At 33.4% G+C, this 16282-nt stretch overlaps 3 protein-coding genes across 5 annotated transcripts; 2 read left to right on the top strand and 1 right to left on the bottom strand.

Moving 5' to 3' along the window:
* Positions 1 to 4284: 4284 nt before the first annotated feature.
* LOC107032341 lies at positions 4285 to 8566 on the top strand. 3 transcript variants are annotated; one of them, XM_015233934.2, is made up of 11 exons: positions 4285 to 4583; positions 5082 to 5251; positions 5340 to 5449; positions 5773 to 5881; positions 5973 to 6012; positions 6153 to 6242; positions 6326 to 6425; positions 6508 to 6647; positions 7010 to 7112; positions 7194 to 7774; positions 8058 to 8566. In XM_015233934.2, exons 2-11 carry the CDS (start codon positions 5113 to 5115, stop codon positions 8335 to 8337), a joined length of 1692 nt encoding a protein of 563 aa, XP_015089420.1. In that variant the 5' UTR covers positions 4285 to 4583; positions 5082 to 5112; the 3' UTR covers positions 8338 to 8566. The 3 variants fall into 3 exon arrangements, with proteins under 3 accessions (XP_015089420.1, XP_015089421.1, XP_015089419.1); XM_015233935.2 differs by lacking the exon at positions 4285 to 4583 and adding an exon at positions 4618 to 4873; XM_015233933.2 differs by lacking the exon at positions 4285 to 4583 and having other exon boundaries at positions 4894 to 5251.
* LOC107032339 (protein MICRORCHIDIA 7-like) lies at positions 8551 to 11546 on the bottom strand. Its single transcript, XM_015233932.2, has one exon. The coding sequence runs from the start codon at positions 11308 to 11310 to the stop codon at positions 8782 to 8784; it is 2529 nt and encodes an 842-aa protein (XP_015089418.1). The 5' UTR covers positions 11311 to 11546; the 3' UTR covers positions 8551 to 8781.
* A 1806-nt stretch (positions 11547 to 13352) lies between these two features.
* LOC107032154 lies at positions 13353 to 15979 on the top strand. The gene is made up of 2 exons (XM_015233730.2): positions 13353 to 13651; positions 15443 to 15979. Exons 1-2 carry the CDS (start codon positions 13419 to 13421, stop codon positions 15789 to 15791), a joined length of 582 nt encoding a protein of 193 aa, XP_015089216.1. The 5' UTR covers positions 13353 to 13418; the 3' UTR covers positions 15792 to 15979.
* Positions 15980 to 16282: the final 303 nt, after the last annotated feature.

The raw sequence follows: 16282 nt of genomic DNA, 5'->3' as shown, positions 1-16282 counted from the left end.
TTACTAATTAAACCTGACCCTTTACTAATGCAACAATAGTAAATCTACTGCCAATGAGTGTTTATAAAATTTTGAGGCGAAAATGTCTATAGAAGTATATTATCATACATTCAAGTTCTCAATCAAAACATATTATAATTCAAGTGTCTAAATAATAATTACCGATAAACTTGAAATTCTGACTGCGTTCATCTTTATTATTACTTCATCTTCATTATGTGATGTTATTTAATAGATAACTTTTTTAAAAAAATATATTATAATTGTAATATTTAATATAAATCACATATATTTATAAAACTATATTAAAAAAGTGCACGAATTAATTCGAGGTGTACTACTTCTTTACCTATAATCATAAATTTTGAATTCAATCTTGAAAGAGAATCGTATTGAAAGCATCCTCCTAAATAAGAGGCTAAACCTAAATATTATTGGGGGCTTCAGTTCGGACTCGAATAATTTTGGATGTTATTTTCAAGAATCTGTGATTTCGCCTTGTTTTAGGAGTGTTTAGGACGATTTTGACATTAGAATTGGTTTATTAATTGGGTGGGTTTAATTAGTAATGAGTGGGTAGTGAGTTGGTTTATAAATAATATTAAAAACTTAAGTTGTAACCAATAGTTGAACGCCGAGTATTTTTAAAAAATATCTAAATAGTTTAAATTTAAAATCATTAAATAAGTGATCAATTTTGAACCTAAAGGTGAATGAGAAGGGTATTTTGGAGCCAATAGGTGGTTGAGAAGGCATTTTGGAGCCAATAGATGAAAATGAAGGATAATTTTGTACCATTTCCAATACTTCGAAAGTATTTTGAGCCCTTTTCCGTTAATTAAATTAAACAAATAGTCTCTTTCTAAATCTACTTTGGTTTCTTGTTTGATTAAGTTCAAATTGTGATAAATTAAGGTACCTATTTAAAATAGGCTATTTTTCTATCGATTGCACTAAGAATACATTATATTCTCATTTTAGATAATTTCAATATTTTTTTCAAGTAAATCTCTATTAATTTATCCAAAAATTGAACTTTTACGAGCGGTCAAAACACATTCATTCAATTGTCAATGTCACTATAACACCTATCAAGATAACTATTTGTTAACTAATGAGCTCCATCGTACCCTGCCTACTCGTCTCGACGTACTTATAACCAACGACTATATGCTCCTCCGGCCCTAATTCTCATTTTCTAGATTCAAACTATATGTAAATTTTGACCAATATTTTTATATACTGTGTTTTTTAATCATACTGACATGAAAAACATTGCAACCTATAGCTTTTTTTCGTATAACATCTAAATTCATTTTTTAATTTTGAAATATTTATTTAATCTAGTTCTGCTTAACTTAAAAAATTAAGGGGAAATTGTATAAAATGGCAAACTGATAAATCAAATTAAATGCTATAACCACACTTTAATTTAATTGTACTTTGTAGCAAACTGTTTGTCGTCACCTCTCTCCTTCAAACTCTTGCTTGCCACCCTCCCTCTCTCGCTCGCTCCCTCTCACTTTTATACAAACACAAGTGTATAAAATGTGTTTCTGTTTGTATAAAGCGAGAAAAAAAATTGTATATATACATATATTTTCGTTTCCCTCTCTCCCCTCTGCCAGATCTCGTTCGCCACTCTCCCAGATCTCGCTTGCCACCCTCGCCTCTATCACTTATACAAACAGAAACGAAATGTATAAACTACGTTTCTGTTTGTATAAAGTGAGAGAAAATTGTATATACACTTGCAAATACATATATTTTCGTCCTATACACTTATAATTATACAATACAAATATTCTCATGCCCAATTTTATTTTGTCTTTCTCTCTTTCTCGTTTTATACATATACAAATTATCCAATTGATTTGTATACAATTGGTTTCTTTGTATATGTATAACAAACTATACATATTTATGTTTGCTATGGAGCGCAATTATGTAAACTTTGGTATAGCATACAAATATAAATTTTATGTTTGCTATATGTGAAAGTTACTCAAAAATTAACAGTTGACTCTCGAGAACCAAAAGTTATCACCTAAAGCCCAATCTGCTGAGATGATGGGCCAATGTGAAAGATATCTTCAGCCCATATAATATGATCAGTGTGTGATTAGGCCCAAAATAATTATACTATATGAAAGAAAATATACAAATAAAGTAATTATTGAATAAATAGTTTAATTTTAAAAATCAGTCCATAGTTTTGTTTTTCAAGAACTTAAATAATATGTGTAACATTTTTCAATATTCGGAATAAAGAGTATATCACATAAATTACAATAAAAAAATATTTTTAAAGAATTCTACGATCTATATACTCGCAATAGTTTATCGTGGAAGAGGATTGTTTTAAAGAAGGGAAAATTGTATATAATAGCAAACTAATAACCTAAATTAAATGGAATAGCTAGGGTTTGATTTAATTGTGCTCCATAGCAAACATTAGCTAAAATTTGTCAGCGTCTCTCTCCTAAAAATCTCGCTCGCCACTCTCCATTCTCGCTCGCCTCTCTCGCTTTATACACAGAAGTGTAGTTTCTGTTTTGTATAAAGCGAGAGAAAATTGTATATACACATGCAAAAATGTATATCTTCGTGTTATACACTTAATTATACAATTTACAAACATTTTACTTCAAATATTGCAGAGAAAAAGGCCAACGAATTATACAATTGCGAATTATACAATTGCAGTGAGATACAATTTTCTCTAGCTTTATACAACTGAAGTGTATATATTGTGTTTCTGTTTTTGTATAAAGCGAGAAAAACATATATCTTCTTGCTATACACTTATAATTATGCAATATACATACATTTTAATTCGATTCAACTGTATGCAAAACAAATTATACAATTGCAGCGAAATAGGCCAGCGAATTATACAATTTAGGCCAGCGAATTATACAATTGTATATGTATAGCAAATTATACAGTTTTATGTTTGCTATGGAGCGCAATTATGCAAAGTTTGCTATAGCATACAAATATGAATTTTTTGTTTGCTATATGTGAAAGTTGCCCTTTGAAGAATTATACGATCTATATACTCGCAATGGTTAAAATAACATTTTATGTATATATAGTAGATGTCGAACCCCCTTCGGCTATTCAGTATGTCTATTTCTACGAATTTTGAATTCCTTATTGAAAATCCTGGATCCGCCACTACCGTGAGCTATCAAGAAAATGATCAAATATAAAATATCGTATTAGTAGGTTCATAATAAATATGATTTCATTATATGTATATAATTAAAACTTTTCCTTTGCAAGCACATTTTTTGCACCACTTTCACTTTAATAAAACTTTTTCTATACAAGAATAATTTCATCTTTTTCAAAGTATATTTATTACAAAGTAGATGCTTTTTAGCTAGCACTATCTCTCTCAAATCTTTAGATTTCCTTAACTATCAACTAATTTTAAAGTTTATGGGTTTGAAAATTTTATTTTTTTATATTACTAAATGGAGTATTAATATGTACATATTTTATAAATTTCTTAAAGCAAATATATAAAATTTCAATCACAAAAATATTTTTTAATAATTTAATTAACTGAACATGAAAATTTTGAAAAATATTTTTCTCGTATCGTATTTATTACGCACCCTAACTTGTTTGATATTAATTAAGAGTAGATGATGAGTAAAATTTTAATGAAGATATCAATATCTTAATTTTATGTAACCATCATTATTTATATATTGTTTGTATCATAGATACATCGTACATGTCTCCCATGATTTTTGCCAGAGTACACACCTTTTCTCAAACTCCAACTTCCTTGATGTTTTCAACAAGTTTCGCTTATCGCGGATTAAATGAAATTTCTCCGTTTTTAATTAAAAAGTTTTAATGAATTCCTTATGCAATAACTTGAATCTGTATTATTTGAATCATTGGACACGATTATAAATTAGTCAAGCTTGAATATTATATAATTGTAATATAATTACTTCTTCTTTTTTTTTTTTTGATGTTTGGAGTTCATATTGAAGCTCTGATTAAATTTAAATTGTATACTGCAAGACTCATTCGAATATGACGCTCCCAATTAAATTTTCTCTATGATCATGGCTCGAACCATACAACAGTGTCACCACCACTGCACCACAATTAAATGTTGGTTGCTTTATGCTTACTTTACCTTTCTTCAAAAGGGTTTCATAATTCATTTAATCTGATATCCATTTTCATTATGAAAAGAATATTACTTGGTAATACCAAAAATGTGTTAAAAATATGTCTTTGTAAATTCTCCTTTTTTTTTTTTGATGCACATTCCATATTCTTCTTTTTTTAAAAAAACATTCTCAACATGTGTTTGCATTTTATTTTTCCTACTATTTTATTAATTCTGCTTTGTTATTTGGAAATAAATAAAATTAAAGAAAAAAATCCCATGTTAGATATCCACCTTGGTGGTCTCGTATCAACTGAACTTTGATCATTTCAATCATTAATTTTCTCTTGAGATCTCCAACTCTACTGCCTTAAGAAGAGCTGAAACTTTAATCAACATGTATACACTTTTAGCTTAATAATAATAATAATAATTCTTGAAGGTATGTTTTATTTATGAACTCTTTTCTTATGTATGTGTTGGTGTGATTTTATTTGGTTTTCTTATGTATGTGTTGGTGGAAAAAAAGATTTGGGATACTCTCATCGCGGTGTGATATTATTATTTATCAAACTCGTATTTTTTTTTTAAAAAAGGCCTCGCACCATTAATAATTACTCTTATCATGATGTGTGATATAGTCTGCTTTGGGCCAAAAGACATCATTTACAATTATCACTACACCTTTATGTTCTAATGGTTTGTATGATGATTTACACAGCCATATTAGATGTATGTATTGACTTTGTATACAATGGAACTTTGATAAATGACATAATGTAGAATGTTAACAGAAGTACATTTTGCATAGATATATCTCGAATCGATAAATCTGTTGTTTGTAAAAACTTTGATGTATAGTTATTGATTTACAGACATTTGTAGGTATGTTTGTGCTTCATTTTCATTTACTGTAGTTTTTGTCTTTCATGAATTTTAGAGGACTGTTTCCTTTTACTTGGAGATGCAATATGAAGGACAGTGGTAACATCTCTCAGTACAGAAGTAGACTGGATCAGACGCTGTCGTCTGATGATCTTGTCGATTATGATAGGCTTAAGTCCCTTGTCAAGAACCAAATCGTATGTTTATCAGAGTGTGATCTTCACGGTCAGTCCTAAGTCGATTTCAATAATATGTCATCAAATAGCTAGTAAATTTATAACATCAAGCACATAATACTTTGTTTTTGGTGCAGAATGTATTGATAATCTAGTAGATAGAAGAACCAAGGAAGTAGCAAACTTCCTGAGCATGTTGAGGAGTGCATCAGTAACTGATTCTGAGGCATCGCGTGATGGATGGAGAGTATGTTATCTTTCCTGTAAACATAGATCACTTTTTTTTTTCCAGAGCCAGAATTTGAAGCTTATGAGTTCGGGATTCTAGTCCCTTTTAAGTTACTTGATGGATTTCTTAACACAAATACGAAATTTGGACCAAAATCGTAACTTAAACTCTGGCTCCGCCCCTGCTTTTGACTAACTCTTGAAACCCCTTGCCACCAATGTTTATGTTTAAACTAATTTGACAAGCAGTGGTTTGTTAGTACTTGTATTAGTACTTTTACTATCCGGTTCTCCGTTTTCTTTTTACCCTCTCATAAGGTCTAGATGTCTTCATTACTGTAGGTAAAACAGGACAGTGAGGAGATTCGTGTTATGTATCGAGAGGGACCAGAAGGCACTCCTTATCATACCCTCCTAGCTGAAGGCTATGTGGATGGCCCAATAGACGTTTGTAAGCCAAATTTAATATATGTCAACGATATATCTACCGTCTTCATTTAGTAATGTTGAATCTTAATGTAAGCAAAGAAGTTCTATTTCAGGTTTATGCATTTCATGGGAGGCAGAACTCTACAAAAAGTGGTGAGAATTATTTCTAACTGCTGCTCAATTATGCACTTTCCGAAAGTTGTTATGTTGAAAGAGTATTGAAATTCCATTTCAAGTGATTCGTAAGGTAACAATTGTAGTCGAGACTAACATTTCTGCCGCTTTCTTATCAGGTGGCCACAAACTACAATTCCAACTTTTAAAATCGCGACATCTCAATGTTTGCAAAAGGTCAGAACTGGTGAACAAATATGTTTAGTAAGGTTAGTCCTCCTATTGTATTATTCATCGCATTCTGATGCTGCTCCTAAACGTGCTAATATTTGTTTGATTACTTGGAAGAAAGAACGAAGCTCTCAAGGCCATTGTCAGCAAGGGAAGCTGTAGTACATGTATTTGCATTTGAATACTTTCAAGACGGTCTTATAGTTGTGGTTGCCAATACTGTAAGCACGTTAAAGTCCATAAGGCTCGTTAACGTTTCTTATTTTTCTTTAATATAATTGTATTCATGTGTTTTTTGTCCAGATCTCTGACTTAGATAGTGTTGATAGAAGTACCCATTGTTATTCCAAAGATGAGATACCCGATGTGCAGGATGTAGTACGAGTTGATCTTGCGGGAGGTTTTGCTTTACAAAAAGTTACTGATAATCGAAGCTACTTCAGGTAACGTACACTTCTCATGTATCCAGATGTTAGTTAGGAGATATTGAACATGTTCTTACCAATCGAGCTATACTGATTCTCCGGTTGATGACTTGACTATGTGAGCTCCACGAAGAATGTTGTGGTCAGTTGTCAGCGTAAAAGTAGTCAAATTTTGAGAACTGTTTAGACTGAGCAAAATGGATCAGAGGATTCATAAAGCTGATCGCGACTAGTTTAAGATTGATTGATTGTTATAGACTGAACGTATCCACGGAGCTTAAGGAACAGATATGCAAATAAGAAAGTCAAAGTGATGAATGAACTAAACATTGTGACTTACTATTATCTCTTTTGATTTTCTTCTACTTTAAAATTTGCAGGACAATAGGAAATTTGGATGTTAAACTGGATTTTATACCTTCAGCGTTAATAAATTTCGTCGCGAGGCAGCTCATAGGAGGTGGTTTCAAGCTTTACAAAAAGGTTTGCCAAGTTAGAGATATTTCTTTTTTGCACTTAATTTGATATAAACAATATCTTAATGCTCCTATAAGTAAATTGCAGGAAGTAGCTTCAGTTGCTAAAGGTGATGAAGACTTCAGCAAGGCTCTAAAGGATCCAATGTATGCTCGAATACGTGAAGCTCTTTACTCGAATAAAATACCTTTAGAACTTCAAGACATGAGGAAAAATGCAGTTCCTCTTGATGAAGAAACTAGAAGAAAGAATGATGAAAGATGTCGCGAGGAAAAGGTTCATAGTGAAATCGAGGAGATTGAAGACGAAGCCTGTAAAAAGATGGAATATCAAAATCAGGATGACAGGTACATAGATGATTCTCCAGTCAATCAACTTGTTCAGAAACCGAGCAAGCACGAGAATGTTGGTATTAGCCCTGAGGTCAAACAAGCTTTAAGAACTTTGGATAAGGCTATTTCTATCATAAGGGAATATGGATGTAACCTCGAAATTAGGACAGTTCCAGAAACTAACATATCAGTAGAAGGGGAGATATACAGTCTACAAGATTCAAAATCATCAGAAGCTGATAAGGATGGTAGAAACGTCGGAGATTTTGGTGTAATACCCAAACAGGAATTTAGAGAAGCAACCTCTTATGAAAACAGAAATAGCTCTTGTTCCAGGTAGGAAAGATTGGTGAACACGAAAAATAGTTTTAACTTATAATCTAGCTATGTTGTTCGGACTCTTCAAGAATGCCTACAAGTGTGTATTGGATCCTCCAGAAATAATGAATTTCTTAAGGATCCGACATGAGTGTGACAACATTTCCGGAGAGTCTGAGCAACGTCGGTTTAACTCACACCCTTTAAAAAGTCTGCATTCCTTTGGATCATATGCTAAGTAACTTCTTCTATAACTGAGAAAATCCTTATTCTAACTTCTCAAGTATAATTTTTTCTTTAGGTGCACGAGTTCTAGTTTGTGCACAAGGGAACCACCCCATAACAAGATTGCTCCAGCATCACCAGATGTTTATGCTGCAATTCGTGGTGATGAGGCACATCACATCGCTCTATGCTCTTCAACAGATGAAGCAACAACAGGGAAAACAATGGAGAAGTTATTGAAGGAGGACAATGTGACGGTTGCCTATGAGGATAGCATCCATGAGAAGGAGCTCGGTGAAAGAAAAACTAGAAAAATACCAAGAAAATGTTGCTTAAAAGTGAGGAAAATTATTTAAGGGAGAGTAGAAGATATTGTGAGAAATGAAGATCAACACAAGCAGTGTTCTGTGCAATACAATATCTACAGTTGAAATGTGAGACCTGCATGTAAAACAATATCTTGTTACTCGAGTGTTATAACCGGTTGAGTTTTCGTTCTCTTTTGTACAACATATGGATATGAAGCAAAAATGTGAGAACTTCATTTAAGTTTAGCTGCAAATACGAAATTTAATGAACATGTCATCTGGAATTTGAGTTGTGAATATATATTTGTATTGATAATCCAAAACTGAGAAAATCAAACAGAACTGTTGCCAAGAGAAGCAACTACATCCATAGGAAAAATAGAAAAAGTAAATCTAAGGTATATGTTGATATTGAATGGATTTGCTATAGCCAGATCTTTGAAGTGTGCATCGGTTGTTCCTTAGCTGCATATTTTGTGTCACTTCTCAACGTTAACGCTCACTTTTGCAGGAAACAATCATCCTGCTACTTTCTAGCAGCCTCACTTTGTTGAGCAGATCTTGTGTGATAACAGAAGCATCCTTTAATTTGCTCCTTAAACTCTGTTCTTCCTTAGCTGCCCTTGCTCTTTCTTCTATAAGCATGCGAGCTAGAGTCTCACTCCTTGCTCTCTCTTGCTGCCTTATACTCTGTTCTTCCTTAGCCGCTCGTGCTTTTACTTCTAAAAGCATGCGAGCTAGACTCTCACTCCTGGCTCTTTCCTGCTGCAAACGATGCAAAACCTGTTGTAAACTATTCTTAGTACTACTACTCTCTACTCTCATGTCATCGGGCATAGTATCTTCCATCTTCACAACTGAATTTCCCAGAGTTTGCCTAGTTGATTTTGACGCTTGCTGAGTTTGATCTCCAACCATAGTTTGATTTCTTTCTTGTACTGAAGAATGAACTGGTACCGTGTTCTCGTGTTCAATGGATTTTGATTTAGATGTATCATAATGACATGTTGTGTAGCCGGAGTTGGAGATAAATGGGTAACCTGATTTTCTTTCAGGTACAGAAGCGTTTTCTTGCGTTTCATCAGGTTGCCTATTCAGTCTACACACTTGCTGAGTTTGATCTCCAGACATAGTTTGATTTCTTTCTTGTACTGAAGAATGAACTTGTACCGTTTTCTCGTGTTCTCCTACAGTGGGTTTTGATTTAGATGTATCATCATGACACGTTCTGCGGCTGACGTTGGAGATAAATGGATTTTGATTTGCTTGTACTGATAACTGAACTGGCTGGGTCACTTTCCTGGACCCTACATACACCTGGGATGTTTCATGCACCGGACTGTCCTTTATTGAAGAATGAACTGGTCCCCTCTCGCGTTCTACTCTGGACGATTTCAAATTAGATCCATCATCATTACAGGTTGTGTGCCCGGCGTTTGGTTGTTCCTGATCTGGAGAGACAGCAGTGTTCTTTACATTGCGGCGCTTAGCATAACCAATGAAATGGCAGTTTGAAGACCAATACTTCTTCTGTATAAATTGTAGGCGTGCCTCGAGTCTGGCAAGGACAATTGTGCGCTCAAACCCCTGTTTATCATGAGCTGGTTCCACAAAATTAGCCTCTAAGACGCCTATCACACCGCGACCATCACTTCCCGCAGCATTCCAGACCCTCCAGAAAGGCTTAATAAGCCTATTCTTGTGATAAACATTGAAACCTTGAATATCAATATGATGTTTTGCATCTTTCACAAAACCAATAGTTCCTGTAGCCACAAACGATTCGTAACCAACGGATTGTGGTCTGTATGTGATCTCCTCAGAAAACATCATGTCATTTACCAAATTATGATGTTCAACATCTTTCCCCCTCAAAATTATCCGAAATCCAGGAGCAAGCCTCAAATACAAAATCGAAGCATAACTCCTTAAAGAATGCTGATAAGTTAGAAAGTGCCTCGAGTTAGGATATTCTTTCGCCATTTCAATCTTCTTTTCATCTCGACTAACACCCCTGATTTGAATGTCATGTGGATCAGTATCAAAATCAAGCTCCGTGCCTCCTTCTTCGTCCTCCCAAAGATTGTATATGATAATTCGCGTCCCTTGATCACCTTTCAATAATTCAAACTGCTGGAATAGATCATTTGCACTCTCATAAGGAGACCATTGCACTATAGTCTCTGAATTCCTTTTCCAAACATCAGCTGAAGACCGAACCAACATCTCCCACGTTCCTCCCCTCTTAACAAAATCAATCATAGGAACAACAATATCTTCTTTCCCAGTACTTCTCAAAAACGTATACGACAACATTCCAACACTCTGTGTCAACATGTTCGTTGCTCTATCTCTCCCCCGCGAAAACACAATCACATCACCCCCTAGCCTCATACTACTCGTCTTGAAACCGTTTCCATATTGACCTATCGTGTTTGCTAACTTACTTTTCGCTGAATACCCAAGAGACATACATTGCCTCATCCTATCAGGTGTCATTCCACCACCATTATCTTCAACTAACAACATCTTACTCCCTTTATCTTTCTTGTTATCCATCACGTCTACGCTAACATACGTAGCACCATTACAAACCTCATCCATTGCATTATCCAAAAGCTCAGCAAAAGCACCCAATGCCCACTTATGACTAGTAGCATTCGAATGCAAGAACTTAGGATGAACTCTTACATGATCCATACCAACTGTTTGATCATATGCCCCAGAGAAAAAAACCCCATTACCCTCCCTTTTACCTTCATAATCTCCAGCTTTCCAGAATTGCTTACAACTAGTAACACTAACAGGGGAAGCTACAACCAATTCATTACTATAAGATGGACAAATTGACAAAGGAGCAATAAAAACAGGATTTTCAAGTTTAATTTTTTTCATAGGACTTTCTTGAAAATCATCAAAACCATTATTATTTACTGGAACCATATTATGCATAGTTGTGTTTGTAGTGATTTGGGGTTCAGCTAAATCAATGAGTTCTTGCTTTATAGGCATGGTGATCATGTTAACAAGAATAATCAAGAACTCAAAAAAAAAAGTGATTTTCAAAAATTGCTAAAGAATGTGAAATAGTATTGATTTTACTAAATTTATAGAGGTTTTTTGGGTTCTCCTTAGTGTATAAGTTTTCCTTGTAATAATGTTTTCTCCATTGTTGAAGGTAATACAAATCCATGAGGAAAAGGAAAAGAGAAGTAATTTTGTTGGAGTTTTTGAATCCAAATAGGAAAAAGAGAGAGAGAGATACTCTTTTACTACTAGGATTCCATAATTAGTATATATATATATAAACTAAAAATAGAAGGGAGTTTTTTTTTTCTAAAAATAAATTTATAAAATATATTGGGAATATACAGATTTATTATTTTTTTAAAATAATTAGAAGACTGCACAAATTAACTAGAGTCCTACTTTTTTTAAAAAAAGGATTACAAGGTGAAATACTCAAAAAAAAAAAAAACTTCTATTGGTAACTTTTTTTTATTTAAAGTAGTACTAATATATATTCCATAAAGGGAGTTGTACATCCCTTTTTTATTTGAATTTCTCCATACTTCTTCTTATATTTATATATCCTTTTTTTTACCTTTTATAGAACTGAATTTTTTAAGTAAAAATAATAGTATATTTTACATTTAATAATAATATAATTTAGATCATAAATTTCAAAAAACATTTGCTGTTAGAATCCAATCGGAATCAATGACCTAAATTGAAAAAAATTTGTTGACTTGTGATTTCGATAATGATTTAATTTTTTCTATATAGAAGCTGAATTTATAGCAAGACCATTATTAATGAATAAAGACAAGTGTCCAATAATCAAGAAATCGATGATAATTTCGTGATAAACTTAATAAAAGAAACATGTGCTGAATTGAAGAGTTGGATCACCACAAAAAAATTCTAAAAATTTGATCTAAATACGAAGTTTCACTTGAAGTAGAATTCTAGGTCAAAAGAGTTTGAATTGATAGAGAATTTGTATATGTGTTAAATTGAAAAGTTGGAGTTCGACTAAAACACAAAAGAAAAATGAGTTTGATTTGAAGAAGAAATCTAAAGATGCAAGGAGTTTGAATTGAAGAATGAGTCTTACTTAAAGTAGAACTCTAAATCAAAAGAAATTGTGTCAATGTGAAGTTTGAAATGTAGAATAACTCTATGAGGAATTGTGATTAAATACAGGTGAAATCGTCTAAAATAGCTTTGTACTTACAAAGCAAAAAGTGCAATTGAAAAATTAATTTCGCAAGTGCTATAAGTGGACTGAAGGAACACATTGAAAAAACACATCAAATGACATGGTCTTATTACATAGTTTATTCATAAAGCGTTCTTTTTGTGATTGAGTCTTGACATAATCTTAGTTCAGTGAGTATAAACTCAATTAAGAGTGTAGTCTTCAAGTGTAATAACTCGAAGAGTTCAGACACATACCTTGAGTACTTCGTGTTGAAGTTAGGAATTAGAAATCGTAGTTAGTTCATGAGATTGTAAGAGATGTAATCTCAATTCATAATTTAAAGTTTAAGGATCAAAGTTAGTTTATAAGACTGCAAAAGTTGTAATATGAATCTATAACTATATGTTTAAGAATTACCGTTAATTCCTTAGGTTACAAATTTAGTAAGCGTTAAAGTCTTGAGACTCGTTAATTTAATGAAGTTGGAGTTAAATCATGTCATGATTTTACACTTTTTAAGCAGTTTATGTAGAATATCACTTACTTTTAGTTTCATGCTTTTATTTATGATTGTCTTATACTCTAAGTTATTTTTATTAGATTTCGATGATTGCATTTAAGTTGAATACAATCTTTTAATTCATGTGCATGATTTAACAATCAATAAATGTAATGATTCTATTATACTTAGTATATCAACCCTAGCTAATAAGTCAACGTAGTTACTTTTGTTAGAAAACTCTTTATCTTTAATGTGAAATATTACGGTGCGAATCCAAATTTAATCGGACCAACAAACTTTAAAAGTGGGCCGGCCCACTAATAAGCAGCCCATGGAATACAAATAACTCATTTCATTTTCTTCACCTTGTTCCAGAAACATCCATGAATTGTTAGCCAAGCAATTGAAGCAAATCGAAGAGCAATGGGTTGGGTGTGGATCAACGACGAGCCTAAGCATTCCGGCGCCGATGATTTTAGCGCCGTCAAGGAGTTTGGAAACCCTAGATCATCCTCCGGCAGCGATGGTGACGGCGGTGAACGGTGCGCTACCAGGAAGGTTGTGAGCACTCGGTGCCGAACCGAAGAGACTGAGCCCGGCAAGTTCATCAGAAAGTGCGAAAAGACTGAGCAAACTTTTAAGGATTGCATTGGGAGGTAAAAATAATTTGTTAATTGTGTTTAGGTACAATGATCCGATTTTTCGTGATTAGTCTTGCATTAAACTTTAATTATTTGAAGTAATATTGTTGGGGAGCTATTTTAATCACTTTCCTATGATCTGGTTTCGTTAATATAAACTGATTTGTGTTCTTTTGTATTTTGGATTAAACTAATTGACTGTAATTTAACAATTAATCTATTTTATTCAAATAGATAGTATGTCATTTAGCATCATACCAACTCATGATTTAATCAGACATAATTCTTTGCTCGGAGACAGTGGCGGAGCTAAAATTTTTGCTTAAGCGGTTCGAAATATCTATAATAAACACTCGAAGAAGCTAAAAGGGATTCAACATTTACTGTATGTATAAAATGTTATTTTAACTATGTATAAATAGTAGTGTAATTTCCGTCAAAGCAGATCATCTTTGGCCCTATCAGGCTCCAACCCTGCTTGGAGATATGAACAAGCTCATTGACTTTTGCATTTTAAGGTTACAGCTTTGTATGTGCTTTTAAATTGGTTAAAGATTGCAGCATATTTGTGTTGAACTAATGGTTTTTCCCTCTAATTAAAGAAGGCTAAATCCATGGTTGCAAAGGAACAGTTAGCTTTTATAAAGTGCAAGTATGACAGAATCTGAGATGAACTGAGAACTAGAATTCAGTTTTCATTGAAAGAATCTCGTGCGTCTTTATTCTGGGACATTATTAGCGAATCTTAAGTATGTATCTTTTCTTGTTTTATTTGCACCATTATGAGTTGGTAGTTGGTGGTACCTTCTAGTTTGCATTTGCGTTGGAAGTACAAATATTTATCTAGGATAATTACCCATAAGCATGTTGTCTTCCTCCATGGCCTTTTACCTCTCTCTATGTAGTCATTCGAAAGAGCACACAGAGAATGAGGTGTTATTTTGTTGATTCTTTTGTTGGACTGGAGAATCCATCCCTATGTGAGCAAAAAAATAGGATAGAGGATTTCTGGACTGATTAGGAAAGGCTTTCTAAAACGTAAGACATTTCTACTTGATTACGTCTGCTACATAACACACAATTAAGGGTATAATAAAAGTTAGAATGTGATTCTGTTGTGGTGAATATCCATTAGATGCATTTCATCGCTTCCTTGCCACTATTAGAAATCCTAACCTATGACTTATATAATGTTTTGATTCTTCCAACAAAGTCAACAGTCTATTCTATTTTATGAGTTAAGGGGAAACTTAAATTGACGGGGGTAGGCCAATTAGTTAATCCTCTGTTCACGTATCCCTGAAGTATAACTGCTGGTTTATCTAAGAAGGGACTTATCTGTTTGGTCATGACATGTTTTTTGATTCCAAATTGCAGTTAGCGAGTGAAAGATACTGCGTGGGGGAGAATAGGATAGTTCATTATTATGAAGCAGGTACTGCTTAGTTTATTCAGACATATAAAGACCACATAGTTACAGACGCAATAAAATTACAATGGAAGGACATATAAACGAGTATTTGCAGTTTTAAGCAATTCTGACCTGATATCTAAAGAACACTGTTTAGTTTATAAGAAGATGCTAGGCTGTTACTTTGTCTTATAGTAACGTGGAACGCACATCACTGAATAGCTTCTTGTTGATCAAAGTCAAACTTGTGATGCCATGAGCAAGGTCATTTCGTCTTTGGTTATTTTTTCTTTTGGGGGTGGGTGGAGGTTGGGGTCTGATGCTAAATATGAAACTACTGTGCATTTAGTAGTGGTGATTGTTCGAGTTGTTGCTAACTTGTTGCTTTTTGTCAGGCCTTCTGAGATAGTGGAGTCTAATAAAGAATACTCAGAGGAAGATGTCACGGACCAAATGACAAATGATTCACATTCTATAGAGTCAAGTGTGCCTTTTGACTTCCCTGGGCTGCGTAGTGATATTGAGAATATTGAACGAAGCTTCTTCAGTGAACTTGATCGTTTCTTTGAAGCAGCTGAGGAGATAAAGAATGGCTTCTTTGGTGCATTCAGTATTCCTCGCGTCTTTGATGATGACCGATCATCCTCACCTGAGAGACGTGGTATACCCATCGAATCTCATCCTCCTAAACCAAACAACACCGATGGAGACGTCAATATTTCTGGCCTGGATAATGATATTTGAAGCAATCAAGTAGGAGATCCTCTTAAGGCATATCACTCATTTTACTACCATAGAGCTGTGAATATGTTGCTACTATGTTTATGCATGCCATTGATTTTGTTTCCCTTCTCAACCTCTTGTATAAGAACTAGTTCATATACTTCTTTTTTTAAATCTAATTATACCAATAATCCTATCATCAAATACTACTTTACTCTATAGCTCGAAATAGTTACCTATTGTATTACAATATAGTAATTTCGTACTAGAGTTTCGGCCAGGTACACCGCTCTTTTGAATACATCTTTCAGATTTCAAGATTTCAAGTCAAATACGTACGGAGAGAGACAAGCAAGATAGGAGAGATAAGACGTAACGAAGCTTTTTTAACTAAGTGAAATTTATGTCCAAATTTGATAATAGTATTAATTTTATTTGGGGATGTTTTTATTATTATAAAGAAATTGAGGGGTAATTATTGTAACAAGAATAATTTACTTCCGATGAGTACT

This window comes from Solanum pennellii, chromosome 10 (assembly GCF_001406875.1).
Source record: "Solanum pennellii chromosome 10, SPENNV200".
NCBI lineage: Eukaryota > Viridiplantae > Streptophyta > Magnoliopsida > Solanales > Solanaceae > Solanum > Solanum pennellii.
The sequence above is the reverse complement of the archived record's forward strand: the minus strand, read 5'-3'. Positions and strand labels throughout refer to the sequence as shown.